Source organism: Panicum virgatum, chromosome 3N, assembly GCF_016808335.1.
Source record: "Panicum virgatum strain AP13 chromosome 3N, P.virgatum_v5, whole genome shotgun sequence".
Taxonomy (NCBI): Eukaryota; Viridiplantae; Streptophyta; class Magnoliopsida; order Poales; family Poaceae; genus Panicum; species Panicum virgatum.
In genome coordinates this window covers 16,325,833-16,351,984 of record NC_053147.1, presented here as the reverse complement: position 1 = coordinate 16,351,984, position 26,152 = coordinate 16,325,833, and the positions used below count along the sequence as shown (strand labels likewise).

The 26,152-nt window shown below is 48.0% G+C and overlaps 3 protein-coding genes across 4 annotated transcripts; 1 reads left to right on the top strand and 2 right to left on the bottom strand.

Annotated features, from left to right (window-relative positions):
• Positions 1–920: 920 nt before the first annotated feature.
• On the bottom strand, positions 921–1,852 carry LOC120667385 (transcription factor TGA9-like). Its single transcript, XM_039947470.1, has one exon. The coding sequence runs from the start codon at positions 1,850–1,852 to the stop codon at positions 1,178–1,180; it is 675 nt and encodes a 224-aa protein (XP_039803404.1). The 3' UTR covers positions 921–1,177.
• A 1,224-nt stretch (positions 1,853–3,076) lies between these two features.
• LOC120664661 (protein MALE DISCOVERER 2-like) lies at positions 3,077–5,928 on the bottom strand. 2 transcript variants are annotated; one of them, XM_039943947.1, is made up of 7 exons: positions 5,740–5,928; positions 5,047–5,624; positions 4,624–4,814; positions 4,397–4,529; positions 4,137–4,291; positions 3,705–3,896; positions 3,077–3,631 (listed from the first exon to the last, which is right to left on the bottom strand). In XM_039943947.1, exons 2-7 carry the CDS (start codon positions 5,522–5,524, stop codon positions 3,365–3,367), a joined length of 1,416 nt encoding a protein of 471 aa, XP_039799881.1. In that variant the 5' UTR covers positions 5,525–5,624; positions 5,740–5,928; the 3' UTR covers positions 3,077–3,364. The 2 variants fall into 2 exon arrangements, with proteins under 2 accessions (XP_039799881.1, XP_039799880.1); XM_039943946.1 differs by having other exon boundaries at positions 5,047–5,621; positions 5,740–5,927.
• A 10,119-nt stretch (positions 5,929–16,047) lies between these two features.
• LOC120664660 (tubby-like F-box protein 10) lies at positions 16,048–20,054 on the top strand. The gene is made up of 4 exons (XM_039943944.1): positions 16,048–16,884; positions 17,474–17,561; positions 18,127–18,265; positions 19,109–20,054. Exons 1-4 carry the CDS (start codon positions 16,600–16,602, stop codon positions 19,668–19,670), a joined length of 1,074 nt encoding a protein of 357 aa, XP_039799878.1. The 5' UTR covers positions 16,048–16,599; the 3' UTR covers positions 19,671–20,054.
• The last annotated feature ends 6,098 nt before the right edge of the window (positions 20,055–26,152 follow it).

The following is a 26,152-nucleotide window of genomic DNA, read 5'->3' as shown; positions in this document are numbered from 1 at the left end:
CCTCCCCGTAAAGGGCCCTCCCCGCAGGTACGGGGAGCTTTGGGGGAGGAAGCCCTCCAACGGCTCCCCCCATAGCTCTCCTGTATATTGGGGGGAGTTGAAACTCCCCCCACGTATGGGGGAGTTGAAACTCCCCCTATATCTCTAATCACACCGTTTCTTTACGATATTAATCTCGTTTGAGCCCCGTAACACGATAATAATGCGTATTATGATAGTATAAATACTGTATGTTTTTTCAAATTCAAAAACGTTAAATAAATAGTTAGTTAATGAGTGATAGTATATAGGGGGAATAGATATGGGGGGAATGGTTGGAGAGAAGGAGTTATAGGGGGAGGAATCTTTTGGAGGAAGGTAGTAAAATATAGTAAATAGTACGTTTGGGGGGAGTTGGATGGGGGGAATGGTTGGAGAAAACCTAAGAAGAACATGCACGCCTTAATTGGGCAGCAGTGTAGCACGGCTCGCGAAATCTTCCGCTGCTCGTGCGATAAATGGCACGGGCCGTGCGAGGCGGCCTTGGCGCCGGCCTGTCCCCCGTCCTGCCTGCTTGGGCTTGGTCCATCTCGTATTCTCGTCTCGTGGATGGAGAGAGACAGAGAGTACATGCACCGGGATAAATATGCAAATGCTTCACCGCGGTTCGTATTGCGGTTACCTTTGCAGAGCGTTAGTTGAAAGCGTAACGGTGAATTTTTTTTCCGGTAGGTTCAGTAAAGGGTTTCCTCGACCTCGACAACCAGCCGGTAAGTTCGAAGTCACAACGCGGCAGATGCAAAACATGATCCTTGGGTGTGAATGCGCTGCGAGCCGCTGCACCCGTTCACACAAGTTACAGACTCGCAAGCAAGAGAGCATCAACCATGAAAGACTTCCAACATTGCACGCCAGAAACAGCAGCAAAAAGAGGCCAGCAGCTTCTCGTTAAAACTCTCAGGCAAATCTCGTGCATTTTATTACTAGTATTTTCTTTGCATGCCCTGCTACAGCCCACGGCCCAGTAGGCACTCGGTAAGAAGGCCCAGTCAAAACAGCCACCACACAAACAAATTGGGGGGATGGTGGATGGATAAAAAAAACTGGGTTACGAGTTACGACGCCTACGCCGCCGCCCGGACCAAGCAGCAGGCAAGGCAAAGCGTGCAGGGAGAAATTCCAAAGGAAAAAACCGGGGTCATTCGTCGCGGCCCGATCCGTACTTGAGCCCGAACTCCCGGAAGCCGATCTCCATGTCGGCGGCGGCGACGAGCAGCTCGGCGGCCTGCGCCGGCTGCAGGATCTCCACCGCGCGCTTCATGGTGCGCAGCCGCAGCGCGTCGGCCTTGTCCAGCACCGCCCGGACCCGGCGCACCAGTCCGCGCACGTCCAGCTCGCCGCCCCCCGGCGCCACCACGCCGCGGCCCTCCTGCACCTCCGCCATCTCCCGCGACAGCGCGTCCTCCTCGGCCACCGTGCGCCGCTGCAGCTCGTCGACCTGCGCCAGCTGCGCCGGGCTGAGGTCGCCCAGGTTCCCCGACCGCACGCCCAGGAGGAGGTCCGGCAGCTGCGCCTCAAACCGGCGCCCGGACTCGGTGTAGAGCAGGTGGACCAGCGTGGTGGGGCGCCACCCGGCGAGCCAGTAGGCCGCGCCGCGCTCCGCGGGGCTGGCCCACGGCGCCGACAGCGTCCACACCGGGTCCTGCTCGGAGCGCGCGGCGCAGTACGACTCCAGGTGGGCCACGAACCGGCCCACCAGCGCCTCCAGCTGGGCCGGATCGTCGGACCAGCGGGCCGAGCTCAGGTCGCGGCGCAGCGAGCGCAGCCCGCGGAACCAGAGGTGGAAGCGCCGGGTCGCCGCCTCCAGCTCCATCTAGATAGGATAGACCTCCCGAACGGAACGGGGGTGCGCGGTGCGATTTATAGCGGGGCGGAGGCGAACGGACGGCTGAGGGCGCGCGCCGGCCGGGCGTATGAGGTGGCGAAAGGTGGCGCGCATGCAGGAGCCCATGTGTACGCAGAGCACTGGGCCACTGGCCGCCTGGTTCTGGACGGCGACGCCGTCACGCCGGGGCAGGCGGAGCGGGTGGCTCGGGTGACATGTGGCCCGACCCGACGTTCCAGTGGGTTGGTTGGTGCCGTCCACCCAATAGACGACGACGGAGCACTAGAAACTGAAGCTGAATTTCGTCGTGGAAGATCACGGCCGCCCACGCTAGCTTGCCGTCGCCGGAGAAACGCTCTCATCTGACCAGTCGCCGGAGAATTGCTCGTTCTCGAGCAGACATCCAGGAAGGAAGGAATAATGTTCACTTCAAGTATCAGCTGTGACGCGAGCTCACGGGCTAGTTAGCCGATCTGTAGTCTGTAGACGATCACCAGTTCACCACGTACGGCGGCAGCTGCTGGCGCATAGGTGCTAGTAATCTTGTGCGCGCCCGTAGTTAGAACTGCATTCCATGTTTTCTTTTGTTAGCATGCGCGCGAGCTCCGGGTTGTAGGTTTGGCCGCATGCTTTCCCACGACGTGCGCGCCTTGGTCGACTGCTCCGTTTTCCGTTTCAGTAAGAAGAGAAAGAAGAACAGAAAACACTGCGCTTTCAGGCAGCACCAAACCTAGTGTTCAAAGTGTTCGAGTGTGTTTGAGTTGTGATTGCTTTTGCAATTGAGCGTGCTAGCTCGCCGGCTGCCAAGAACACCGTCGGAGAACCAGCACATAGAAGTTTGGGCCATTCGAGGCGAAAAGTTTTGGGTTGGATTCCGATCCATCTGGCTGGCTGCACATGTTTTGCGAGGGACGGCAGTCATGTGTGCTACTGTTCACTCAGCTTCGCTGGAAACAGGAGCGTGTTCTCGGCGCCCTGATCTTGGATTATAATACCTGGGCAGACAAAGACAATGTGGATAGTGTCGTCTGCTAGTGCCCCCAAGGTCAGGTTTCTACTTTCCGGCATCAATCGTGGAGCTTTTTATATGCCGCGCTGCCGGCCATGGCGGCCGCGTGGCCTTTAGAAGCTTTATTTGGTCTAATAATGGTCTTGTCCTGCTTGGCCAGGGACAAACACCTACACCTAGAGGAAAAGAGGATACTCTGAGAGTGCTGTTCTGACTTTGCCACAGTATACTACTAGCTGCGCCTTCAGAGTTCAGACACACGTTAATGCAGGGAAAGGGCATACTACCAAGCATCCACAAGGATTACTGTTCCTACAGTTTTACATTTACAGCAGGAGATATGCCCATCGGTTGACGTTGCTGGGATGCTGCATGCACAAACGTTGCGTAGCGTAGAAGTATGCACAGCGTGAGCTTGCAGAGTGGTTTTCTTCAGAGCACATCTGATCAGACGATGGTCATCGTCCCCTTCTCTTGGCTCTCGCCAATTATTAGCCTGCTTCCGCGGCCGAAAGGACCTCCAGCTCTGCCCACCAGAGCGGAGACAGCCTCGGCGTCGCAGCGACCGGCGAGATGCCTATGGCTTCCCGCAGCCTGGCAGTGATCTCCCTCATGCTCGGCCTGTTTCTCGGATCGCTCTGGATGCAAGCGTGGATCACCTTGCCGATGATCGCTAGCTCATCTTCCTTGTGATCATTCAGTGTAGGATCAAGCAGGGAGACTAAACTCCGGTCACCGTTGTTAATGCACTCCAGTGCCTAGGAAGAAAAAAAATATCATCATTTGTTTTTTGTTTCAAGTTAGATGATGTTCCATCGTTGATATCATTACCAAGCTGACGAGGGATCGGTCGTGTGCAGGGTCAGGAAGCTTGCCCGAGATGATTTCAAGCAGTAGAACGCCAAAGCTATATACATTCCCAGCCAGGGCAGCAGACACTTGTTCATGGTGAGGGTCAAGCTCACCATCTGTCGGCGTTTTCCCTTTGGAAATCAGTTCATGCCAAACGCTCATGTCAACAATCTGCAGAAAGCACTCGATTGGATCAAATTGATAGTTACTTCACTCTGATGCTTAACAACATGGTGATTCAATAGTAGGCGATGTAAGGATCAATTTGGTAAAATGCAGGGACTAAAAAGGCCAAATGGGATAGGACTATCCTGTAGGAGTACTCAAAATCGTCAGCTGCAAAAACAGTTTCAGAAAGAGCACGCACAGCAGTTGGCGATGCTGAATGCATATATAGAAGTAAGTATGTACCTTTGCAGCACCATCTTCAGAGAGCAGTATGGAACTCGACTGCAGGTCAGGGTGCGCCACTGGAGGATTGAGCTCATGCATGTGTTGGATGCAGTATGCTAGTCCCATGATAACCCGCATCCTACCTCGCCAACCGATGTGCTCAAAGTCCTCGGCTGCAAAAACAGTTTCCAGATTTGAAATTTGTTAATTAACCGTGAACGATATTTTAAAAGTAGCCTGCTCAATAGATGAATTAGCAAGATAATTTTTTAACATACCATGAAGACTCTCATAAAGTGTCCCATTCGGTGCATATTCAAGCACCATCATCCTGGTGAAAGGTTCCTCCTCCTCACAAAAGCCAAGCAGGTTGATGAAGTTTTTATGGTTTATTCGTGACAGTGTGTCTATCTGCTCATTCATGAAAGAAATGTAAAATTTCCGCGCTAATACGCAATACACAATACAAAAAAATGTTCATCTAATAGACCAAAACGCCGATAACCTTTTTCCTGAAACAGCTCTCTGAATGCTCTGACCACTCCTTGCTTGATGTAATCATAGTGGACACCACAGCAATCTCAACACCAGATGACAGTGTTCCCTTGTAGACAGTGTAGTGTGGATAACTTGTTATAATGTTGCTGAAGTCCTCACAGGCACGTTCCAGCTCCGATCTCTGCAATTTTGGTACTCCTGAAGCACGGACCAGATCAGCAGACTTAACCGCAATAAGCAGCAGCCCATGTGCAATTTAAAAGGCAAAGTACTTCTCAAAAATAAGAACAAACAGCGAAGTGTCAGGTTTGCAAAGACCACAGAATCAACAGAGCAATGGAGAACTTTATTCTTTCTATTTTTGTAAGAAGTACAGAAGTGTTAAATATTTTTGAGCACATGTATGAACTTGCAGCAAATAAAGTAGCACCTGTGACGAATGCCTTCTGCAGCTGGCCACTGAGTCCCGTCTTCCAAGGGCCTATGGTTGCAACCGCGCTCTTGCGGCATGGCAGAAGCCAACAAGCTATTCCAGCAAGCAACAGCAGGCCAGCCGCCGGAAGAACAGTCAAGTACAGCCACCTCATGGATGTCAACCAATCATTGGACTTGGACGGGCGATGTGGAGAACTCCCAGCAGCAGCCGGCGGCGCTACCTCGTTCGGTGTCGGATGATGACCCCCGCGTGGACTACTGGATGCCGGAAACGAGCCGCTCCCCTCAGAAGGAACGCGAGCAGCAACTAGCACAGGAATATTTGCCTCCGGACGCGCAGCGAGATTGGTATCCTGGAGCAGCCTCCGGTGGCTAGGCTGCGCCGCCGGCAGATCCACGGTGGAGCAGCCGCCCATGGCAGAAACAGAGTGGAGGGTCAACACGGCGAGCACGAAAGAACTCGGCGCACCCATCGTCGGCTGCGCGCCCGGAGGTCACCTCAGATGACGATCAGATCAGATAGCATAGCCCTGCGCGCGACGGCCCTGACAAAAAAATTCAGAACCTGGACTGCTGGACAGAACCATCGGAGTCGTCAGACACTTGCATCACCGACGAAACTGAAGAACAGGGTTTGAAAGGAAGAACGCGGTGGAGAAGAGGAACAGGGGGCGGGCGGAGAGCTTACGGTGTGAAGAGGATCACGACGAGAAAGGGTCGGAGTTGTTTGGTGGCAGCAGTAGTTGGAGGATGAACCCCAGCAACACACTTTTCTTCCTTTTCTTGGGGCCGAAACGGGGAGGAAAATTAAGCAGCATGCCAAAGAGAAACGGGTGAAGTTTCGTTGCTCATTGCAGCGTCACCTCTCTTTTGTCAAAGATCGATTCAATAGCCGGTGGCTGGGACGCCTGACGAAGCCCACCTTGTGGATCGCTTTCCACGGAACAGTTACAGTCCTCAGCTCCACGCTGGCGCGTAGCGACTTGTCGGGCAGTGGCCACGTACGCTGGCGATGGCGCCAATCGCCGGCGCCCAACGTTTCATTTTTTTTTTTGAAGGGATTTGCCCAAGAGTTTCAACGCGCAGCGTTTTTAATCGCAGCCGCGGTGGTGGTGGTGCACTGGTGCTGGTACTAGGCTCTACCACTACCAGCGAGTCAGCCACGTGAAACCTGAAAACTCGCCCGAAACGAAGACTGCAGCGTGCCAGCCCACGCCGGCCGCTCTCGGCGGAAACTGTCGCGGGACGAGCGCCGGCGCGCCGCGGCGACCTTGGGATTCTAGGTCCTCCACCGCGGGCGATGGGCCGGTTGGTTCTGAATTGTAGCCGTTGCGGTTGGTCCCCACTTCCCAGGCAACAAAGCCTGCCTGAACAAGGTGCCCGCCCCGCCTGCAACCTGAAAGGTGCATGTCGACTCCGGCAGGAGGAGCCGCTTGGCTTGTCGCGGCGAGGGCCGCGAGGCGAGTCACGAGCGAGCCCACCGGCGAGCAGGATAGGCGCCTCCGTGGATCGCAACGGCCAAGCGCATCGCGCCGCCGCGCGCTTTGACTTGTTGCTGGACGGCGACCGCTTACCTGCAGCCGAGTCGGTCTTCCACGGCTGTGTTTCTCGCCGTTGTTGGTAGAGCCGGCCGGTTAACTGGCCCGTCACAACTCTTTTGTTTGGCATGTCGTGATCGTGAGTCTTCATGCGCTGTGGATGGATATCTTGTCAGTCGCAAAGGCCATGGAATAAGTGTCATTGTCACAGTAAGAAAATCAAGGGGCAAAACAAAGAGAGAGAAAAGACGCAGCCGCCTGCAAGGAGGAAGGAAGGGTTCAATGGCTTGAGCCAGAAGCAGCACTGGTTTTTTTTCCCATAAAGGGCCGCGTCCGAATTTCATTACCCAGGAGCAACGAAATTACAGTGTGTTCTTGACTAACAGAGTTTAACAGAAACGAAGTCTTGAGAACTACTAGCGCAAGCTTAACACGACCAGCGGGCTAAAAAATTTATTACAGAGGCAAAGAAACATCAACAGGTTTTTTTTAAAGTATATTACAAAAGCTCCTGCACGAGAGTAGGAATTCTCCGAATCACAGACAAACGAACGCAGTAGGCCAAAGCTTCCTCAGCGTAGTAGGACCAATCTTGCGCCATCACCGTGGGCTTGTGCGTGAAAGTGTAGCGCCGTCTTGAGAAGAGCAGCTGCGCCGAGCTCGAGTCCGTCCTTGTTTTGGCCCAGCTGCAGACCTGCCCAATATTTCAAAAAGGAGCTTGCTGAGCACAAGATCTCCGTTGGAGAGTTGATTATCTTTTGTTCAAAGCAATTTTTATTCCTAGAAGTCCAGATGGCCCAACATATGGCAGCCAGACCAACCATATGAAACTGATTCCTATGGGGTAATAAGCCTAAGATCCACGGCCAGAATTGTCCAAAAGAGGTGGGTCTATGACTTGCACCCAGGACAAATGCTACCAGACTCCAGATGTATTTGGCAGTAACACACTCAAAGAAGAGGTGGTCAATAGATTCAGGGTTATTACAGAAAGTGCACTGCATGTTCCCTGTCCAATTTTTCTTAGCTAAATTATCTTTAGTGAGAATGGCATTGTGTTCAATCAGCCATAACCATATTTTGATCTTTAAGGGAAGCTTTGCATTCCAGATCAAATTATAGTGGGTTCCATATGCATTGGAACACAAGTTCTTGTAATTAGATTTGACAGAGAAGAGGCCAGTATTTTCCCATCTCCATCTAGGACTATCTTTCTCACTGTTTACTGCAAAAGAAGCCAGCAGGTCTCTTATCTTTCTGAGCCGGGTTTGTAGGTCTTCATTTAACCATCTCCTGAAGGACATCCTCCAGTGTTGTCTTGCCATCCAGGCCACAGAAACCTCAGTCTCGTAGCAAATTTCAAAAAGTTGGGGGAATTTGTCTTTCAGAGGAGTGTCACAGATCCAGCTATCTTTCCAAAAGCTAGTAGAGTCTCCTTGTCCCACCAGCATTTTCCTCCCAGCAATATAAATATCCTTAATAGACAAAAGTTGATTCCACACAGGGGAATTAGTTGGTTTCTTTTTTAGAGAATGGAGACAGCCATTCTTCACATATTTCTTCCTCACTATTTCTTGCCATAAACCTTCATTTCTTTCTAACTTCCACCACCACTTGCACATGAGTCTTATATTCATTTTCCACAGATCCTTCACACCGAGACCACCTTTGTTCTTAAGCTGACAAATTCTTAGCCATTTAACCAAGTGATATTTTCTTTTGACCTTGCCACCCTGTCAGAAGAATCTTTTCCTGATTACATCTATCTTTTTAAGGATAGTTTTGGGCAAAAGGTACATGAACATGCTGTATATGGGGATGCTGCTGAGGCAGGCATTCAACAGGGTTAGTCTTCCACCCAAAGACAAAGCACCTCTTTTCCAGCCATCCAGTATCTTCTCGATTTTTTCCACTAGAGGGATCCAATTAGAAACCTGAATCTTATTACCAGAAACTGGGACTCCCAAATATTTGATGGGCCAGCTCCCTATCGAACAATTGAACATTTCAGCATAATTCAGACTTTTCTTATTATCCTGACTTATCATAATAATCTCACTCTTATTGAAATTTATTTTTAGGCCTGACATACTCTCATAGAAGTAAAGTAGCAGTTTAAAATTTTGGGCAATTTCCATGTCATCTTGTATGCACAGAATTGTATCATCTGCATATTGAAGTAAAATCAACCATCCTTCAATGTATTCAGGGATTAGGCCTTTGATCAGTTGGTTTTGTTGTCCCATCTATATCATTTTGGCCAAAGCATCAGCAGCTATATTAAACAATAAAGGTGACAAAGGATCACCTTGTCTTACTCCTTTTCCACTTGTGAAGTAAGGACCCACCATATCATTCACCTTAACACTAAGTGTGCCACTAGTCACTACTTCTTTAATCCAAATACACCATCTCTCGGGGAAGCCTCTTTGACTTAAACATTCAAAGAGGAACTTCCAACTTATCTTATCGTAGGCTTTCTCAAAATCCAATTTGAGCACTAGACCATCTTTCTTCTTGACTTTTGTATCATGAATTACTTCATGTAAACTCATGGTCCCCTCCATGATGCTTCTCCCCTTTAAAAATGTAGTCTGTCCTTTGCTAATAATTCTTTCTAATACTGATTCTACTCTCATCATTAAGGTTTTGGAGAAAATTTTGAAGACCACATTGAGAAGGCAAATCGGTCTATATTGTTGGATTTGGTTAGCTTCTTTTAACTTTGGAATTAGAGTTATGACACCATAATTCAGTCTACTGATGTCCAGCTTGTTTTCATAGAATTCCTCAAACATCTCCAAGAGGTCTTCCTTGATGATATCCCAGCAAACCTGAAAAAACTCGACTGGCATGTGATCTGGGCCAGGTGCAGTGTTTTTCTCCATATTAAAGACAGCCTATTTTATTTCCTCCAACTCAAACTTTCTACATAAATCCTCACATTCAGATTGAGAAACTTTCTCATTAGAAACCCAACAGTCTTGATTTAGCTTGATGTCCACATTGTCTGATTTGTCAAACAAATCTTTGTAGTAATTAGTTGCCAAGTCTAAAATCTTCTCAGTTTCTTCTATCTCTATCCCATCTTTCTGTATACTAAAGATAGTGTTCTTTCTTTTCTTTCCATTTGCCACTCTTTGAAAAAAAACAGTGTTTAAGTCTCCTTCTAGTAACCATTTATTGTTGGACCTTTTGTGCCAATATAATTCTTCTTCTTCAAGCAATCTGTTATTTTCTGATAGGATAAAGTTCTTCCTTTCCAGGAGATGAGCTGGTAAAGGATTTTCTTCCTCCAGTTTTCCAAGGCTATCAACTCTTCTCTTAGACATTTTTTGTATTTTTTGTTGTGCCCTTTTAAGCTCAATCCCCAGTCTTTCAGGAATTTTTTTAACCTGTTCATTTTGATACACCATCTGTCAACTGAATTCTTGCTTGTAATCTTTTCCTTCCAAATATCTTTTACTTTAGGGACAAAATCTTGGTGTTTCAGCCATGAGGTTTCGAAGCTGAAGGCTTTGGATCTTTTCAGATTTGGCTGATCAGTGCATAACAACAGAGAGTTATGATCAGATAATTCCCTTGGCAATCTTCTCAAACTAGTTAAGGGGAAAAGTTGTTCCCAGTCTTCAGAAATAAGGATCATGTCCAATCTTTCTAAGGTAGGAAGTTGCTAGTTATTGCTCCAAGTGTAATTCCCTCCATTAAGTAGAATGTCTCTTAGCTCATGGGTGTTAATGACCCAGTTGAAGAGATCAGTGGCTTTATTTCCTATAAAACTTTTATTTTTATCAGAACTAAATCTCAGTATGTTGAAGTCACCTCCTAATAACATAGGATGTTTCTTAGAAGAGCATATTCGAGACAATTCAGTTAGAAAAGATTCTCTATTCTCCTCATGAGCTGGTCCATAGACAGTGACTAAAGACAGAGTTCTTTTTATTTTCTTATCTTGCACAATTGCATTCACAGATAAGGAGGCTTCTATAAAGTTTAGAACCTCAAATCTGTCTAGATTCACCCCACACAATATACCACCAGATTTTCCATTAGAGGGAATCCAGTGTCAAGCAAATTTTTTACCATAATCAATTTTCCTGAAAAAATTGTCAGGGTAATGTTTCCTCATTGTTTCTTGAAGACCTACAAAGTCCACTTCCTGATCCCTTAGAATATCTTTCAGCATAGTGGACATGCCCTTTTTGGACACACCCCTGCAGTTCCACAAGACACCTATCATGAGCTTAGTTTATATCTTGGGATCCTCTTTTCCCTGAGGTTATATCCAGAGCAAATCTTGGATATCCCCTCGTTGAGAGAGTTATCCCCCTCAGAAGGTGGGGGAGCCCTTCTCTCAACTTTCTTCCTTGGTTTAGCAACCAGACTCTTTCTTTTGTTCTTGGATTTCTTGTGAGAAACTGTATGTAATCCCTCTTCATCAGTGTCCTCATGCCATTCTAAAAATTTCATCTCAAAGGGGAGAGAAGTCTCATCCTCTATTCCCATAACTTCAGTACCCTTATCTTTTTTTCAACGAGTCCTGCTCTAGCCCTTTCTAATTCCTTCAGCACATCAATTTTCTCATAATTTAGCCCTTCAAAGTCTAAACCTAGCTTACCAGCTTTGATTAAAATATCACTATTTTCAAGAACTGCGAAGGAGTTCTTAGAGGAAAGGAGATTACCTTCTAGGTTCTTCTTGGACAGTAGATCTTCAGCCTTTTCTGCAATTGTCCAGTTGTCTTGGCCTTGGGTCTTCAATCTGTCACTTTGTTTCTGTCCCTCTTTGATTGGCTGAGTTTCTTCAAGACAAGGCTGTTCCTGTGAAGAATAGTCTTGGCTAGCGAGTTCCACAGTCTCTTGGGTGCTGATATATGGGCTTGGAATTGAAACCTTACCAGATGACTCATCTTCAGCTTCAGCCATTTGTTCCTCTTGGCTGCTGACCCTTGGTTGTAGCTCTTCTTGAATAGTTTTTAGTGGAGAGTGTTGGCTAGATAAAAGGGTCTGTTTTGCTTCCACAGCCACCAAAGGATCAGATTTGGATTTAACCATATTAGTACCATACTCATTGATGACAGTTGAAGAATTATCTCCAGTATCTATTTTCCAAAGACTTTTTATCTCCACATCCTGGAAAGATCTATTGGTGAAGTGTCCCCCTCCTGGGGAAATAATATCATCAAAGCTCAGTCCCTGTTCAGGGGATTCAGTTTCACCAGCAACCCCTTTGAGTGTTTCCTTGTCTGTAGGTCCAGACACAGGAAGTGTTGGAGTTGTAATTTGTTTCTCTCCTGTCTGGTCCTGCTCCACATTTTCCTGTTCTGTACCATCTTCATTTGCTTCATTTTCAGATTTTTTTTCTCATTGTCTGTGTCACCATTTGTCTGTTTACCCTCTTGGTTCTCTGTATGAGACTCCCCCTCTTTGTCTTCTTGGGGGAAGGACTGTCATCCTCTAGTCTATCAGAGTTTCTTGTCCAATTTGTACCTGCTGCATTGGTAACACCCTCAGTAGGGACTTCTCTTTGGAAGCTAAACTCATAGAAATGAAAGTCCAAAAGACCCTCCACCATGGCTGGGACTTTTCTCACATCTCTACAGCCTATCTTGACCCTCACAAAATCTCATATCCTCAATTTGTTTTTGTCCACTTCCAGAGGTATTCCAACCAGTGAAGCTACCATACAGGCTTTTTCTCAGATCTCTTATCCATAGGAAGTCCAAAGATTTTGAACCATGCAGTTTCCAGAGAGCCTTTTGCTCCAGCATTAGAGTTCCAAACTTCTACTTTGAAGAAAACATCAGGTACCGTGCCCATTTGCATGCCAGTAAAGAAATACAACTCTTCTACTTTTTTTGCAGTTGGAAACCTCATTTGGAAGGTATTGTCAGATAACTTCTTGGCATACCACCTCCAGGTAGATTGGGGGCCTGACTGGGCTTTGAATTCGTTTTCCAACTGTCTGGCTGTTACTGATCCCTTCGTGATTCTGATCAGAGCACAGCTAGTGATTTCCTTTGAAGCATCTTCCAGCCCCTCGTTCTGAATCACATGAAATCCCTGGCTAGCAGAAGCAAGACCCACAAAGGGGGCGATGCATTCCCAAGGGATCACTTCCTCACAGACTCTTGGAACATGTCCCTCTTTCTTGCATCTGCCACATACCACTGGTTTAAGGCACTCCTCTGTCTTGTGACCAAATCTTCCACATCGCCCGCAGGCACCAATAGAGAGATTACCTCCCTTATCTTCCATTATCTTCAGAGCTTCACTTTTCTCTGCTTGGGTTTTCTGCTCTTGGTTTGCTCCTTGATTGTTGGTGTTGTCAGACTGCGCTGTATCTCTCAGATGCAGATCCTCTGTTTTCTTACTTTCTTCTGGAATTGTATCTCTACCCTCCATGTTATTCCTGTTTTGATTGAGATTCTCCCTGAGATCGAAGTGATTGTCTCTGCCTTGGTTGTGTAGGTTTCCCCTCCCCAGGCCACGCGGTCTCCATTGAGAGTTAGGGTGTCTCCTACCTCTGAAATCGCCCTGTCCATAATTGGGGTGGTGATGATGTTGTGGGAAATCCCGAAATTCTCCAAACCTGTCATTTCCGGGTCCTCGCCCGTTGCGGCTTCCACCCATCGGTGCTCGCTGGCCACCAAAGCTGCCACAGTCCGCCATTGGAAAGGATCTCAGTCTTGTTACTTGCGCAAAGGATCTGGAATCCCCAGCAAGTGTCGACCACTGCCTCTCTTGTACAGAGAACTGCGCTTCAGGATTGGGGGGGAGAGGAACAGCAATTTCCACACAAACACCAACTTCCTCACTACGATGCCAGAGGTGATGAATTCGCTTTTCTAGATCAGGATCCCCATCAACAAATCGAGAACACGAAGGGTTCCCAGTCTGGGGAGTGAGAGGATTTGCGGTCCCCTTCCGAGAGCACCAAGGGCTCTCAGAAGAGGGGCTAGGGTTAGAAGGAGCGCCGCCGCTCGTGCGAATTGGGAGGGGGGATGAGGTGGTGGTTTATCTGCTCCCTCGCTCGGGACCTCTAACTCCTTTGGCCCATGGATCAGGCGGGAGGGAGGAGAGGACAGAGACGAGGGTGGTGCGCCCGGTCCACCATGGACTCGCGGAAGAGTCGTGACCTGCGCCCCTCCATGCGTGACGCGTGTACCTACCTGAGCGGCGGATGACGCGCAGTGGAGATTTGTCGTCGCCTTCCTTGCTGACGACCGGCAGATCGCCGGCGATCTCGCCGTGGAAGCGGGGGGCTCTCGTAAGGCGAGAGCGTAACCGTCATCTCTCTCTCCCGATTGATACAGGCCTGGTTAGTGACAGCATGTCTTTTTATTTTTATTTTTTTGATACCGAGCGACAACACGTTAAGGTTAGATAAGTACGTAGTGGGGTGCAATTACTCGGCAACGACAGCGACAACCGCGAGCCGTTGACTTGGAGCAGTGCTTCAGGCTAGTAATGGTAATTAGCTGCTAAATACTGACAACGGATGGATACCTGCTCCTGAAGCGGTGGATGCCATCACTGAAGCGGCTGATCGCTAATCGTCGTCATCGAGATCGAGGGCAAGCATGATTCGGACGCTATCTGCCGAAACTGTGATACAAGTCGCAGTGCAGTTAGGAATAGAAGGAACTGCACAAACTTTACTGACGACTTGACGAGAGAAAGAAAAAATGTAGAGATAACGAGTTCTACTCCAAGGGCCTGCTGCCGGCCTGCCGCTGCTGATAATTTTGGAAGGGATCACTTGTATGCCTTCGCGGAGATGGGACTATGGGAACCTGCAAGAAGAAGCATCGACCCAATTCCCGGCGTGTGGCCGCGAGACATCAGGCACCCCATCCGTGCCAGTGCCATCGTCGTCTCAGACGCGGCCAGCCGGCCACCAACCAAACCTTTGTTTAGATGCGTAAAAGGAATACTGTAAATTACTATTGCACTCTTGTTTGTATTTGATAATTATTATTTGATTATAGGTCAACTAGACTCAAAAAATTTGTCTCGCAAATTATAGACAAAATATGTAATTAGTTATTTTGTTTACCTACATTTAATACTTTATGCATGCATTTAAAGATTCGATTGTTGTGGAATCTTGTAAGTTTAGATCATTTTGGCAAAAAAAATTGAAAGGGAATCTTGCTAATTTAAAATATTAAATAAAGTCTATCTTACTATTACTAATTAGAGGCTCTTTTGGAGCCTTCACGTAAAACCACCTAGGATCCTAAGTGGATATTCTGAAAAAATAGAGAAATCCTATAAATTCTCACGAAAATCAGAAACACCCAACCATCAATCCAACAACTCTAATTATAATAACCATCAGATATGTTATCTTTCTTAATAAATTATCCACCTCTGTCATTATGAAAATAGACTAAAATAACCTTCTAAACATGTATCTAAATTACCCACCTCTGTCATTATAAAAAATCTAAACTAACCCCCTAATCTTTGTGTAAATTACTCACCTATGTCATTATAAAAATAATACAAATATCCCCTTAAATTTGTACATAAATTATCCAATTATATCATTATTATTACAAGTTAAATTACTCATCTGAATCTAAATTATATAATTATAATAATATATTAAAGTGCACCAATATAAAATTTAAAATTACTATTTCTATTATTATTTCTATTATTATTTCTATTATTATTTATATAAAAATACTACCCGCGATATATGTCACCATATATTCATGTACGATGGAAAAGATAAGAATACCAATTCACAAACAAATAGTTCAACTAAACATATATTGAATACATATGGAGGTGCACAAAATGAAATTTATTGTAACTAAATAATAAAAATATATATTTTAGAGTATGTGCTAGAATATTTAATAAATGAAAAGGGCGTGAGATAGCTAATTATAATTAATGACTTTATTTTTATATTAATTCTAATTAGCCTGTGCGGGAGCACGGGTTGATAGACTATTTTACAAAAACTTTTTGCGCGAGATGAATCTAACGAGCCTAACCAATCCATGATTAGTCCATAATTAGTGGATTGTTACTGTAGCATCACTGTTGCAATTTATGGATTAAGTGTTCTCATTAGATTCGTCTCGCGATTTACAACCCATCCATACAAAAAGTTTTATAAATAGATTTTATTTAATAGCTCATGCTTGTGTTTAAATATTCGATGTGATGTTTTTAGGTGTAAAATTTTGAGATCTAATCAAACCCTAAAGAAGAAGGGGCAAGTGCACTGCAGTGGCAAGCAAATCGATTCTTCCAGAAAAAAAAAGGGAGGTACCGAGGTGGCGAATCAGGGATATCGCGGGTCCAGCCCAAAATGGAGCCCACTAAGGCCGAAGATGATGCGCGGAGTAGCCGTCGCCGTCGTCCCCGTCAGCCGTCACGCATGCCCTGCTTATCTCTCGCCCCCGGTTCTGCCATGCTCCAAACGCGGACCTCTGTGAGGATGGCGTGCGAAGCCTCTCGTTGCCTGATTCTCACAGGCGCTCGCCACACCCAGTGAATTGTGAAACCTGCACGCGCCATTGCTCAACCTGAATGCTTCCAGTTCCAGACACGACGCCAGCCAGCCTGCCTGGATCGGAAGAATGACCGTACCGCCACCGCGGTGGTTCAGAACACTGCCGAAATTTTTTACCCTGGTGACCAATCCGACAGCCCGTGGACTTCCCATCGCGTCTTCGCTTCGATGATGACCAAGCAAAAACGCGGCGGTGGTAGCGTTGGCCTCCAGGCTCCAGTGGACAGGAACGGAGAGGAAGCGCTCGTGCCCACCTGCCGAACCCGAACCAAACCCGTAGCAGATCTTCTAGAAACCGTCGGGCGTGGCCATAAAGGCGCGCGCTACAGGAGTGCGAGCGCTAGATCCGCTCGCTCCCCGCAGGCACGAGCGAATTTGTTTCTCGCTTCGAGCGGCGCACACGACACGGGGTTCTCGGTTCTCCTCCGTGCAATCTCCGTAGGGGAAAGTGGGGGTAGGAGGTGTGGTGCGGAATGGCGGCGTCGCTTGCATCTGGGGAGGTGGTGAGGCGGGATGGAGTGGCGGAGGTGGGTGCGGGGGCGGGGGCAGAGGAGGAGGACAGGTGGGCGCGGCTGCTGCCGGAGCTGGTGGCGGAGGTGGTGCGGCGCGTCGAGGCGTCCGGCGGGGAGCGGTGGCCGGCGCGGAGGGACGTCGTGTCCTGCGCCTCCGTCTGCAGGCGGTGGCGCGAGGCCGCCGCGACGGTCGTGCGGCCGCTGCCCGAGTCCGGGGAGATCACATTCCCGGCCTCGCTCAAGCAGGTGAGGTCGTGAGGACTGAGGAGCCCGCCGGTGGGCTCAGTGTTCTGTCAACATACCACTGATTTTGTATCTCGGCTCCCGCATTAGAGCTGTAGAAATGCCAGTTTTATGGTGGAGTTTGATAGATAGATTGGGATCGATGCGAACTAAACTGTGTTTCCATAGGATTTGGGCATTTCCATCACGACTGCGAAATTGTTAAAGTGCTACGTTTGGAATCTAGACTAATCCTTGTATTTAGTTCAGGTGTTAAGTTTGATATGTGTTCGGAGAACTCTATTTCTTATCCCAAAATCCAAATATATGGCACTAGTTTTACTTGCCAGATGTTTTCATTGGATTATTTTTCCTAATTTATTGTCTATTAGGGTTGTAGCTATGGAGGTTTGAGTTCACAATTTTGTGCGAGATGTGCCAATGTCTTATTGTCCTTTTTTGGGCTTGAGCAGTTTAGCACCAATCTAGCTTTTCTTATTTATGTCGAAGGTTTAAATGAGGGGGTTCAGGTGTCTAGTTTAGATTTTTTTTTTCAGGCAGCTCTGTAGCTAAAACTGATCCTTTTTCCCTCCATTCCTTGTGATTTGAACAGCCAGGGCCAAAAGACTTCCCGATCCAGTGCTTCATCAAGCGAAACAAGAAGAACTACACGTTTTATCTCTACCTTGGGTTGAGAAACAGTAAGTATATATATGACATCATACATCGCCACCCTTCGTGCTTTGATGTGTTATTCGCTTATTCATCTTATTGGTGAACTTCTGGTCTTAGACAACACTTTGGAATGCAGTGCGAACAAACATGATTTGTTCCGAGTTTCCTTTTTTCTTTCCATCTATTTTGCTTGCTTAAGTTGTTCTAAGGATCTGTAATGGACGCGTTATAAAGGTTGTCTTTACTGAATGTTATGTTTGAACTGCTTTTGTATATCTGCGCACATTTCAGAACAGAATGTCCATTTCAGTGTCATGATAGAGCACATTAAGAAATTTTATTATTAGCACAACCTGATAGAGTTGACAAAAGATTTACATAGCTTTGACAATTGACATTCTCCTCTGCTGGGGCAGCAGAGGGGATTGTGTGCGTAAGCTAGCTACAAAAGTTTACATGGATCAGTAGAATAGTTTATCAAGTGCGTGCTTGTTTAGCATTTTTTGCTTTAGTTTACATGGTTGTTCATTCCTTACTTGATTCTCCAATAAGTTTTTTTTTATGACATAAGGTTTTCTGTTTGGTTTTAAGATCTGACGGTTGCCACGGACAAAGGGAAGTTTCTCATGGCTGCTAAAAGGTTTAGGCGAGGTGCTCATATAGAGTATGTTATTTCTCTCGATGCTGATGATCTGTCGCAAGGAAACAAGGCATATGTGGGAAAATTGAGGTACTTTCATGCCAGCCCATAGTTTGCTTTTATAGAGTTGAAATTTTAACAGCTGAGTTTGAAGAAGTGACAATTGATAGTAATACTTATTACAAGAATATATGGGCTATATAGTTATTTGCATTTGCACATCTATGCTGGGGTTACCGTACATGATTGTGCAAAACAGGTCTTCTGTCTTTGCCTTGGGGGAAAACTAAGGCAAACGTTAGTAGTTGAGCCAGTATTTGACATAAAATAGATTTAACTTTTCTTTTGCTTTTATTTTAATCAATCAAACAAATGTAGTACATGGATACGTTTGGTAGTCTTCCTTTATCCACGTTGTCTCTTATTTGTTCCCATAATAAAAAAATAGAGGATCATATTATCTCGTTTTTCATTTCTACGTTTAGGTTTTTTCAAAGTCAAACTTTTTTTTAACTTTGACCAACAATATCTTTAAAAATAGATAATTTCAAATAGAAAAGGATACATATTATAATAGTTGGTTTTCGCGATGAATCGACTAACATAATTTTTATGTTATTAGCCTCTATGATTATTTTATTATTTGTAGTTAAAATTGAAAATGTTACTTTGAAAAAGTCTAAACGTAGCTATATTCTAGGACGGACGGAGTATTGATCTTGTGCATTGGAACTCTGCATCCCAAAAGTCTATGAATTTTAAGTAAGCAGTTTACTATTGCTGATTATATGTTGCAGCATTACTCTGCTCCACATTTGATTTCTTGGTGTAGAAATATGGAGAAGAGATTTTTTTTTTGGTTCAGTCTCGTGTGTTTGTGTTGTAATCTTTTGGCCTATCGACATGACTATACTTCTGCTACACCCATTGCAGGTCTGATTTTTGGGGAACAAACTTCAAAATTTATGACAGCCAGCCACCCTATGACGGTGCAAAGGTGTCAAGCACGCGATCTATTCGGCATTTTGGAAGCAGGCGAATCAGTCCTAAAGTATCGTCAGGGAATTTTGATGTTGGACAGGTTTCCTACAAATACAACCTTCTCAAATCCAGAGGGCCTAGGAGGATGTTTTGCACCATGGAGTGTCCATCGGTTCAAGAGACCTGGGAGAATTCCTTCAAGGTGAAGTCTCTAAGGCGACCGGGTACCACTGTCCTCAGAAACAAAGCCCCACGGTGGCACGAGCACTTGCAATGCTGGTGCTTGAACTTCCATGGGCAAGTGACAGTTGCATCTGTCAAGAATTTCCAGCTGGTGGCTACAGCTGATCTGGGCTATCCTGATAATAGCGTTGGGGATGAGGAAACCGTTCTCCTGCAGTTCGGGAAGGTTGATAGTGATATCTTCACTATGGATTATCGCCAGCCACTCTCAGCATTTCAGGCGTTCGCCATCTGCCTTAGCAGCTTTGGTACAAAGCTAGCTTGTGAGTAACAATTTTGTTCGGGGTAGTTCATGTCACAGAGTTGTTTCAGCCAGTTGAATCTGCGGACGCTCTTCTCATGTCAACTGGCTGCATACTTCAGCTAGTTGAATCTGCCGACACTCTTCTCATGTTGTTACCTTTTTCTTCCGGTTTGGATCAAGGAGCAGTTTCTGCCATGTATAATCATTGTGCAGAGTTGTTTCTAGGACGAAAAATGTATGTAGGATTAGCTTGTGCTGGGAATTGAAAAAGGAAAAGGGCCTCTTGTATATATGACCTTGAATTAAGGAGATACCTAATTCCCTTTTTCTGACCCGCCATTTTATATATTGTTGTAAACTTGACGATGCTGTTTGAGTTATATAATCATGGTTATTGGTGATTGAAGTTCACCAATTTGTGTCAGCAGTAGTCTCCACAAAGAAGTCGTGATTAGTCACAAAAAAAAAAGAAGTCGTGATTGATCATCCAAGTATAACTGAAGAATTGAACCCTCCAGGAAGAGGTGAAAATTGCAATTTCAACAACAATGGTCGCCTGACTATAACTGAAGTATTGAAGCATCCAAAAGGACGTGAAAAGGTCCTGCCATAGTGCTGGCCTCAGTCGCCTATGTGCAGCAGGCGAGGTCACTGACGCTATCATCTAAACTCGCCCGCAGGGTCGATTAAGGCAGTCAGTTATTTCAGCTGCAACCTTCTAGGATTTCAGAATCACCGCTCGCCTTTGCAACGTCAGCCTCCAGTGTCTCCATCTGCAGCTCAAGCAGCCTCAGCCTCTGATTCAGGCGATGCAGCCTCTTCGTCACAGGCTCATCTGCCAAAAGGACGCAGGAACCAAGCCAGTTTCCTCTTACTGAGCATCGGGAAATGGTGAAGCAGGCGAGGTCACTGACGCTATCATCTAAACTCGCCCGCAGGGTCGATTAAGGCAGTCAGTTATTTCAGCTGCAACCTTCTAAGATTTCAGAATCACCGCTCGCCTTTGCAACGTCAGCCTCCAGTGTCTCCATCTGCAGCTCAAGCAGCCTCAGCCTCTGATTCAGGCGATGCAGCCTCTTCGTCACAGGCTCATCTGCCAAAAGGACGCAGGAACCAAGCCAGTTTCCTCTTACTGAGCATCGGGAAATGGTGACAGTCGAAGCAGACGAGTTCAGTTCAGCCTACCTAGCTGCGTGATGAACTGCGAAACGTGCGCCCCCTGCCCGTTTCCAGCAGTGACGGTCGCCCCGGCGCTTGTGGGTTCATGCGGCTTGGATGACGAGCCACCTCTCCTCCTCCCAAGCATATCTGCAGTCCAGCTGCTCGCCCTACCACTGCGATTTCCAGTTCTCAAGCAGCTTTACTGAGGTGCGCGACTGGTGCAACGACCAACGAGGCTCACAGTGTGCTTATATATGTGGCTGGTTGTACTTGAATTTTGACTGAACTCATGATTGGGTGCATCATAAATCGATTGGATTTCATGTTTGTGGTCTAAATTTTCACTGATCGAGCTTGCTTCAGTCAAATGTTGGGGGTCAGAGTCGGAGTCGGAGTCAGACCTACTGACCCGGCGACTTGGACCGGAGCCCTGGCCTCCAGTTACGATGACCGGGGGCTTCTCACTTCGCTCGCTCGTGACCTGTGAGAGACTGAGAGTGATGTAAAACCCTTAGCATTAGAAATCTGATTGAACTTTAACGCAAAAAACTGTACTCAATGGAACACGCCTATTTTTCAGTTTCAGTTTGCACATAAAACTGCGAAGGCCGCTGCGACGCGCGGGCAATTTCAGTGCCGCCGCGATTGCCGTTGCTCGGACTCCATCCGTCGACCAGCCCCGGCAGCTTTCTGTAGCTTGGGGTCGCCGGGTCGGCGACCGGTGGACAGCCCCACCCAACGCTGCCTGAGCTTACCCATGTCTGTCCGTCGGTGCCCGGTCCATCCCCGTGCCTAGAGCTCAAAAAACTTCGTGTCGATCGCAGATAGAAGGCACCTACTTATCGGTTTGATAATCTCCAACGGTTCTCCAATAAATCTTTTCCAATAACCAGCGTAGTACTTTTTCAGTTATTGGCAGATCCGTAGCGTAGAGGCGAGGCAGGGCCGGGTCATCCGGCATGGGGCAGCCCTGCACTGCAGCTCACCACGGGTCGATGCCTCAGCAACCGACGTGAGGAGTCGTTCAGTCCAAGTCCGCGCTGAAACCGGCCGTTTCCCTTCGAACGGATCGAAAACGCTGCGCCTCTTCCGCGCGGAAACTGGCCTGAGGAACAGGGAAAAAGGGTTGCAACGTTAATGGCGTGAAGGCCCTGCCCCGGCTCGAGCGTTGCCGGTGGGCGGCGTCGTGCACGCGCGCGACTCCGTCTCCGGCGCGCTGCTCGCGTCGTGTGAAAAGTCGTGGCCGGGGGAGTCGGCCTCACGGCCGCCGGTTCAACTCGAGCGCCGCAGGAATGACGGAGAGTCCTTGTCCGCGGCGGCGTGCGTCTCCGGCGTCACAAATCTGACCAGGCTGAAGGCCTACCTCTAGCTCTAGCATCTTGGCCGTACGGACTTCCAGTATTGATCACGCAATTGAACAAGCCAGCCAGATCCACGTACAGAATCCTTGGCTGCGGCCGTGGCAACTTGCTTGGGGGGCAGGCAGCGCCGGCCGGCCGGCGTGGCTACCACGGGCTACGGGGGCGCGTACAGCCAGAGCCAGCCGCCCCGGCCGGAAAACGGGGGCAGGGGTAAAGGCAAAGGCAAAGGCAAACCGACGGGCGGGCGGGCGGGCGACGTGCTGTGCTGGTACCCGCCGGCCGGCCGGCCGGGAATTGATGGGTGGGTGGTGGGGACGTGGGGTACAAGCAAGCGAGCGTGACTCGCGGCGCTCGGGCCGGACGGCCGGACGTTGCCATGGGGACCCGCACGACGCCGGTGGTGGTTCCCGAGTCCCCGCCGCGCGTCGGCGCGTGCGATGCCGTGCCGTGCCGGCCGCGCTAGTGCGTAACAGGCAAAGGGCCGCGGCGGCCCTGAGAGAAGGGCAAGTCCATCCAATTCAATGCGACCGGCTGGCTCGGCTTTCCTTTCGCTGGCCGCCGGTCGCACGGGCCAGAGCAGCCGGCCGGCGGCGCGCGTGGCGATGTCGACTCCTGGGAGGAGACGGACCACGTAATCCGAACGGCGAACGCGCGGCGCCGCCCTTCACGGCCGGACGGCGGCAACCTCTGGTGTCGTGTCGCGCGCGGTTCGCCGGAATATATATTTTTTAGGCCCTCTTTGTCAGAGCTCCGCTCCGGCTCTAAAACGGGCACCAGCCGAAGCTCTGCCAAACGGTGTACTTTGCACCAGCTCCAAGCGTGAAGCTGCCCCTGGAGCCCCTCGCGGCTTCCACACGCGAGGAGGAGCCCCAAAACGTAGCTCCGCGCGGCTCCTCCGGCTGCTAAATCGCGACTGTCATCTTTGCCCCCGGTTTCGCTGCGCTCGCCTCCTCCCGCATTACCCCGGTCACTTCGCACGATCCGCTTTCCTCAAGGCGCTGGGGCTGCGGCAAGCCGGGTGGCGGATGGCGCGGCCGGAGGCCGCGTGGCGGCGGGCGGAGCGAGCTGCGGGAGGCGTGCGCCGCGGGCGAGGCCAGCTGCGGGAGGCGTGCGCAGCGGGCGAGGCCAGCTGCAGGCGGCGGATGGCGCGGCCGGCTGCCGAGGCCGCGCGGCGGATGGCGAGGCCAGCTGCGGCCTGTGCGGGAGGCGCGCGGGGCAGCTGCCGTGGAGGCGGCTTGCGGGCTCCAAGGAGGCCGGAAACGAGCATGGAGGCTGGTGCGGCGAGTTCGGGAGGCAGGGGTGCAGGGAATCAGGAGACGACTGTGAGCCTGTAAAGAAGGATAAGGTGGAGAGAGAAAGGAAGGAGAAAAATAGGAAGAAAATGGAAAAAAAGGAGAAGAGGGTATTATGGTCATTTCATATTTTCTTTATATTTTAAAAGGTAGATGGAGCTGTTTTGTCAAACGTTTTTCCAAAATAGCTTCAGCTCCACCATAAAAACCGCTCCACCAATGGAGCCAGAGCCAGAGTTGTTTTTGAAAAAGCCGGAGTTCTACCAAACAAGTCCTTAAAGGAAAGTTCGCCGGAATATCTTGCTCCGGATTCAAAAAGGGACGGCATTGGAACGCACGGTGAGGTGCCCGGCGGCAGGAGAAAGAGGCTGGCAGCTGCGTGACCGTGGTGCCGGCTGCTCGCTGGCATGCCAAACATCGGCGGCTTCACGCGGACCATGGGGGTGGGCGGTTCTCCATCGCTGCGAAATGCCGCCGAAATCTGGCGATTCCGCACCCTCGATGATGTATCGCTGCGATCATGTGGACATGTGGTACCAGTCCATCACCGAAACAAACGATCAAAACTTAGTATAACACACTTAATTAAACGTAACCGCCATCATTTGAACGCATCAGGCGCATTAACTTAATTAAGTGTAACTTGACATGTTGTTTTCAACCCACAGACCGATCGAAACACACCAGAAGTCTCGCACGAAGGCGAGCGCAGAAGGTACCAGCACGATATAAACTTATAAAAATAATAAACTACGTTAAGACTTTTACAAAACAGTTTTAAATTTAAAATTTATAAACGAAAATATAGTAGCGGAAAAGAATCTAACTTACAAAGTATTTTTACTAGAGAATAAATAAAACAAACTAAATAAATCGAGAACTACCGAGACGTGAAGACAAAACGCCACATCGAGCCCACTGATATGACACCTAGTTAGCTCCTAAACCTGAAATAGGGTAAACAACAAATCCTGAGCAACTAATACTCAGCAAAACTTACCCGACCAGTGGGTATAACATAGCCCACATACCTAGACATGCAACACCTTTGGCTGGTGGTTATTTTGCAAAAAACAACGACTAAAGTGAGTCCTTAATTTCCATATTTTAACTCCAGATTCTATACAAATTAACCCTAATCCAATATTTGCATAAACAAACTATAGCAAACATGGTGGTGCAATTAAGAATAATTCAATATGTTCAACATTATATATATATATATATATATAACTCACATTCTAACATTTTGCTATGATGCAGTAAAGAGATCAAAGCCCTCATAACCGCGAGACACGGCGAATCGATTCGATTTAACCTTGCAAGGTGGACCTAACCAACACAACACGTATAAGCCCCGTCGAACCACACCTACCAACCTTTCCCCTCTCCGCCTCGAACTACAGGACCGCCCCACCATCATATGGTCAGCCGAGCTCAACGTGAGACCACCAAAAGTAATATATGCATCTCCGTTTCTCTGCGACTACTCGACCACCCCAGGAGGTGAGATGGAGTCCTGTACTTTCGAAGTAAGGCAGTACTCGGCTTACCGGTTTCGACTACCTCCTACTCCCGGCATGCGGTTAGTACAATTCAATCCCCGATCAGCACTGCCGACAACGACCGGTCCTTAATCGACACAGACGGGACTAAGACACCCAGAAATCATGTCCTGCTGCCATTCCTATGTATCCTCATCATTTCCCGTCCGGTCTTAATTCTCCATTTATTCCATATCAAATTCGACATCTCATGTACTGTAATATAATTATATCTCATATCTCGCGAGTAACCGGAAATTACTCGACTTCTAAACATCCTATATCTCGCGAGTGCAAGAGATCACTCGTCTTCTACCGGAAAACCATTAAGCATAGCACTTCTATCGTCCTATACATACTAGTATAACTCAGGAAATCTTATGAATCATGCAACTAGGGTTCCATACAATTCTTAAACCTAATGCACAATTAATAGTTACGTATATAGGTGTCATAATTTAAAATAATCGGATGTGCACCGGGGCTTGCCTGAGGGTAACACTAAGTTAGTGTTAATATTAACAAGGCCTTGGGCCCTTCCAACCATTGGGCCGGGTCTTCACGAATCCCCTCTCAATCCTGCTTCACCGATCTTGAGTTTCACGATCCATCTATAGTCAACATTCTCACCACGTATTCTATACGAATGCATATGAAATGCCAATTAATGTACATGCATATAAATAATGCGGATATAATTTCACAAACACGAAGCAACTATCGACCGAGTATAAACGCTACGATTCTCATATAATTACGACTGTCAGCCCTACTACTACCGGTCAGACCGGTATACCAAACCGGTCAGACTGGTCTGGTCTGTGTGCGACTCGAGATCAAAAATCCGGACGTATTCTCGGAGTATCCAGACTCCCAAGTCCGGAGAATCCGGACCTAAACCCAGAATGTCCAGACTATCACAAACTCGGAGTATCCGGATACATGGTAGGACTGTCCGGACCCCTACCGGTCAGACTGGTCGCTCCGACCGGTCAGACCGGTCTAACCCTGACCAAAAGCTGGAATCCTTGGCGCGGCGAAAATCGCCCACAAATCCTTAAACCCTTCTAGGCACTAGTTCAGGTATACCTTTAGAGGGGTTTGACCAGAGAAAATCACCTAAAACTATCTAGAAAAGGAGATCGGACAAT

Coding starts and splice junctions, on each gene's coding strand:
- LOC120664660 (XM_039943944.1), top strand. CDS start 16,600: ATGGCGGCGTCGCTTGCATCTGGGGAGGTGGTGAGGCGGGATGGAGTG. Junction 16,885..17,473: donor TCCCGGCCTCGCTCAAGCAG/GTGAGGTCGTGA, acceptor TGATTTGAACAG/CCAGGGCCAAAAGACTTCCC. Junction 18,266..19,108: donor GCATATGTGGGAAAATTGAG/GTACTTTCATGC, acceptor CACCCATTGCAG/GTCTGATTTTTGGGGAACAA.
- LOC120664661 (XM_039943947.1), bottom strand. CDS start 5,524: ATGGGTGCGCCGAGTTCTTTCGTGCTCGCCGTGTTGACCCTCCACTCT. Junction 4,530..4,623: donor AGAGCTGTTTCAGGAAAAAG/GTTATCGGCGTT, acceptor ATGAATGAGCAG/ATAGACACACTGTCACGAAT. Junction 3,632..3,704: donor ACCGATCCCTCGTCAGCTTG/GTAATGATATCA, acceptor TTTTCTTCCTAG/GCACTGGAGTGCATTAACAA.
- LOC120667385 (XM_039947470.1), bottom strand. CDS start 1,852: ATGGAGCTGGAGGCGGCGACCCGGCGCTTCCACCTCTGGTTCCGCGGG.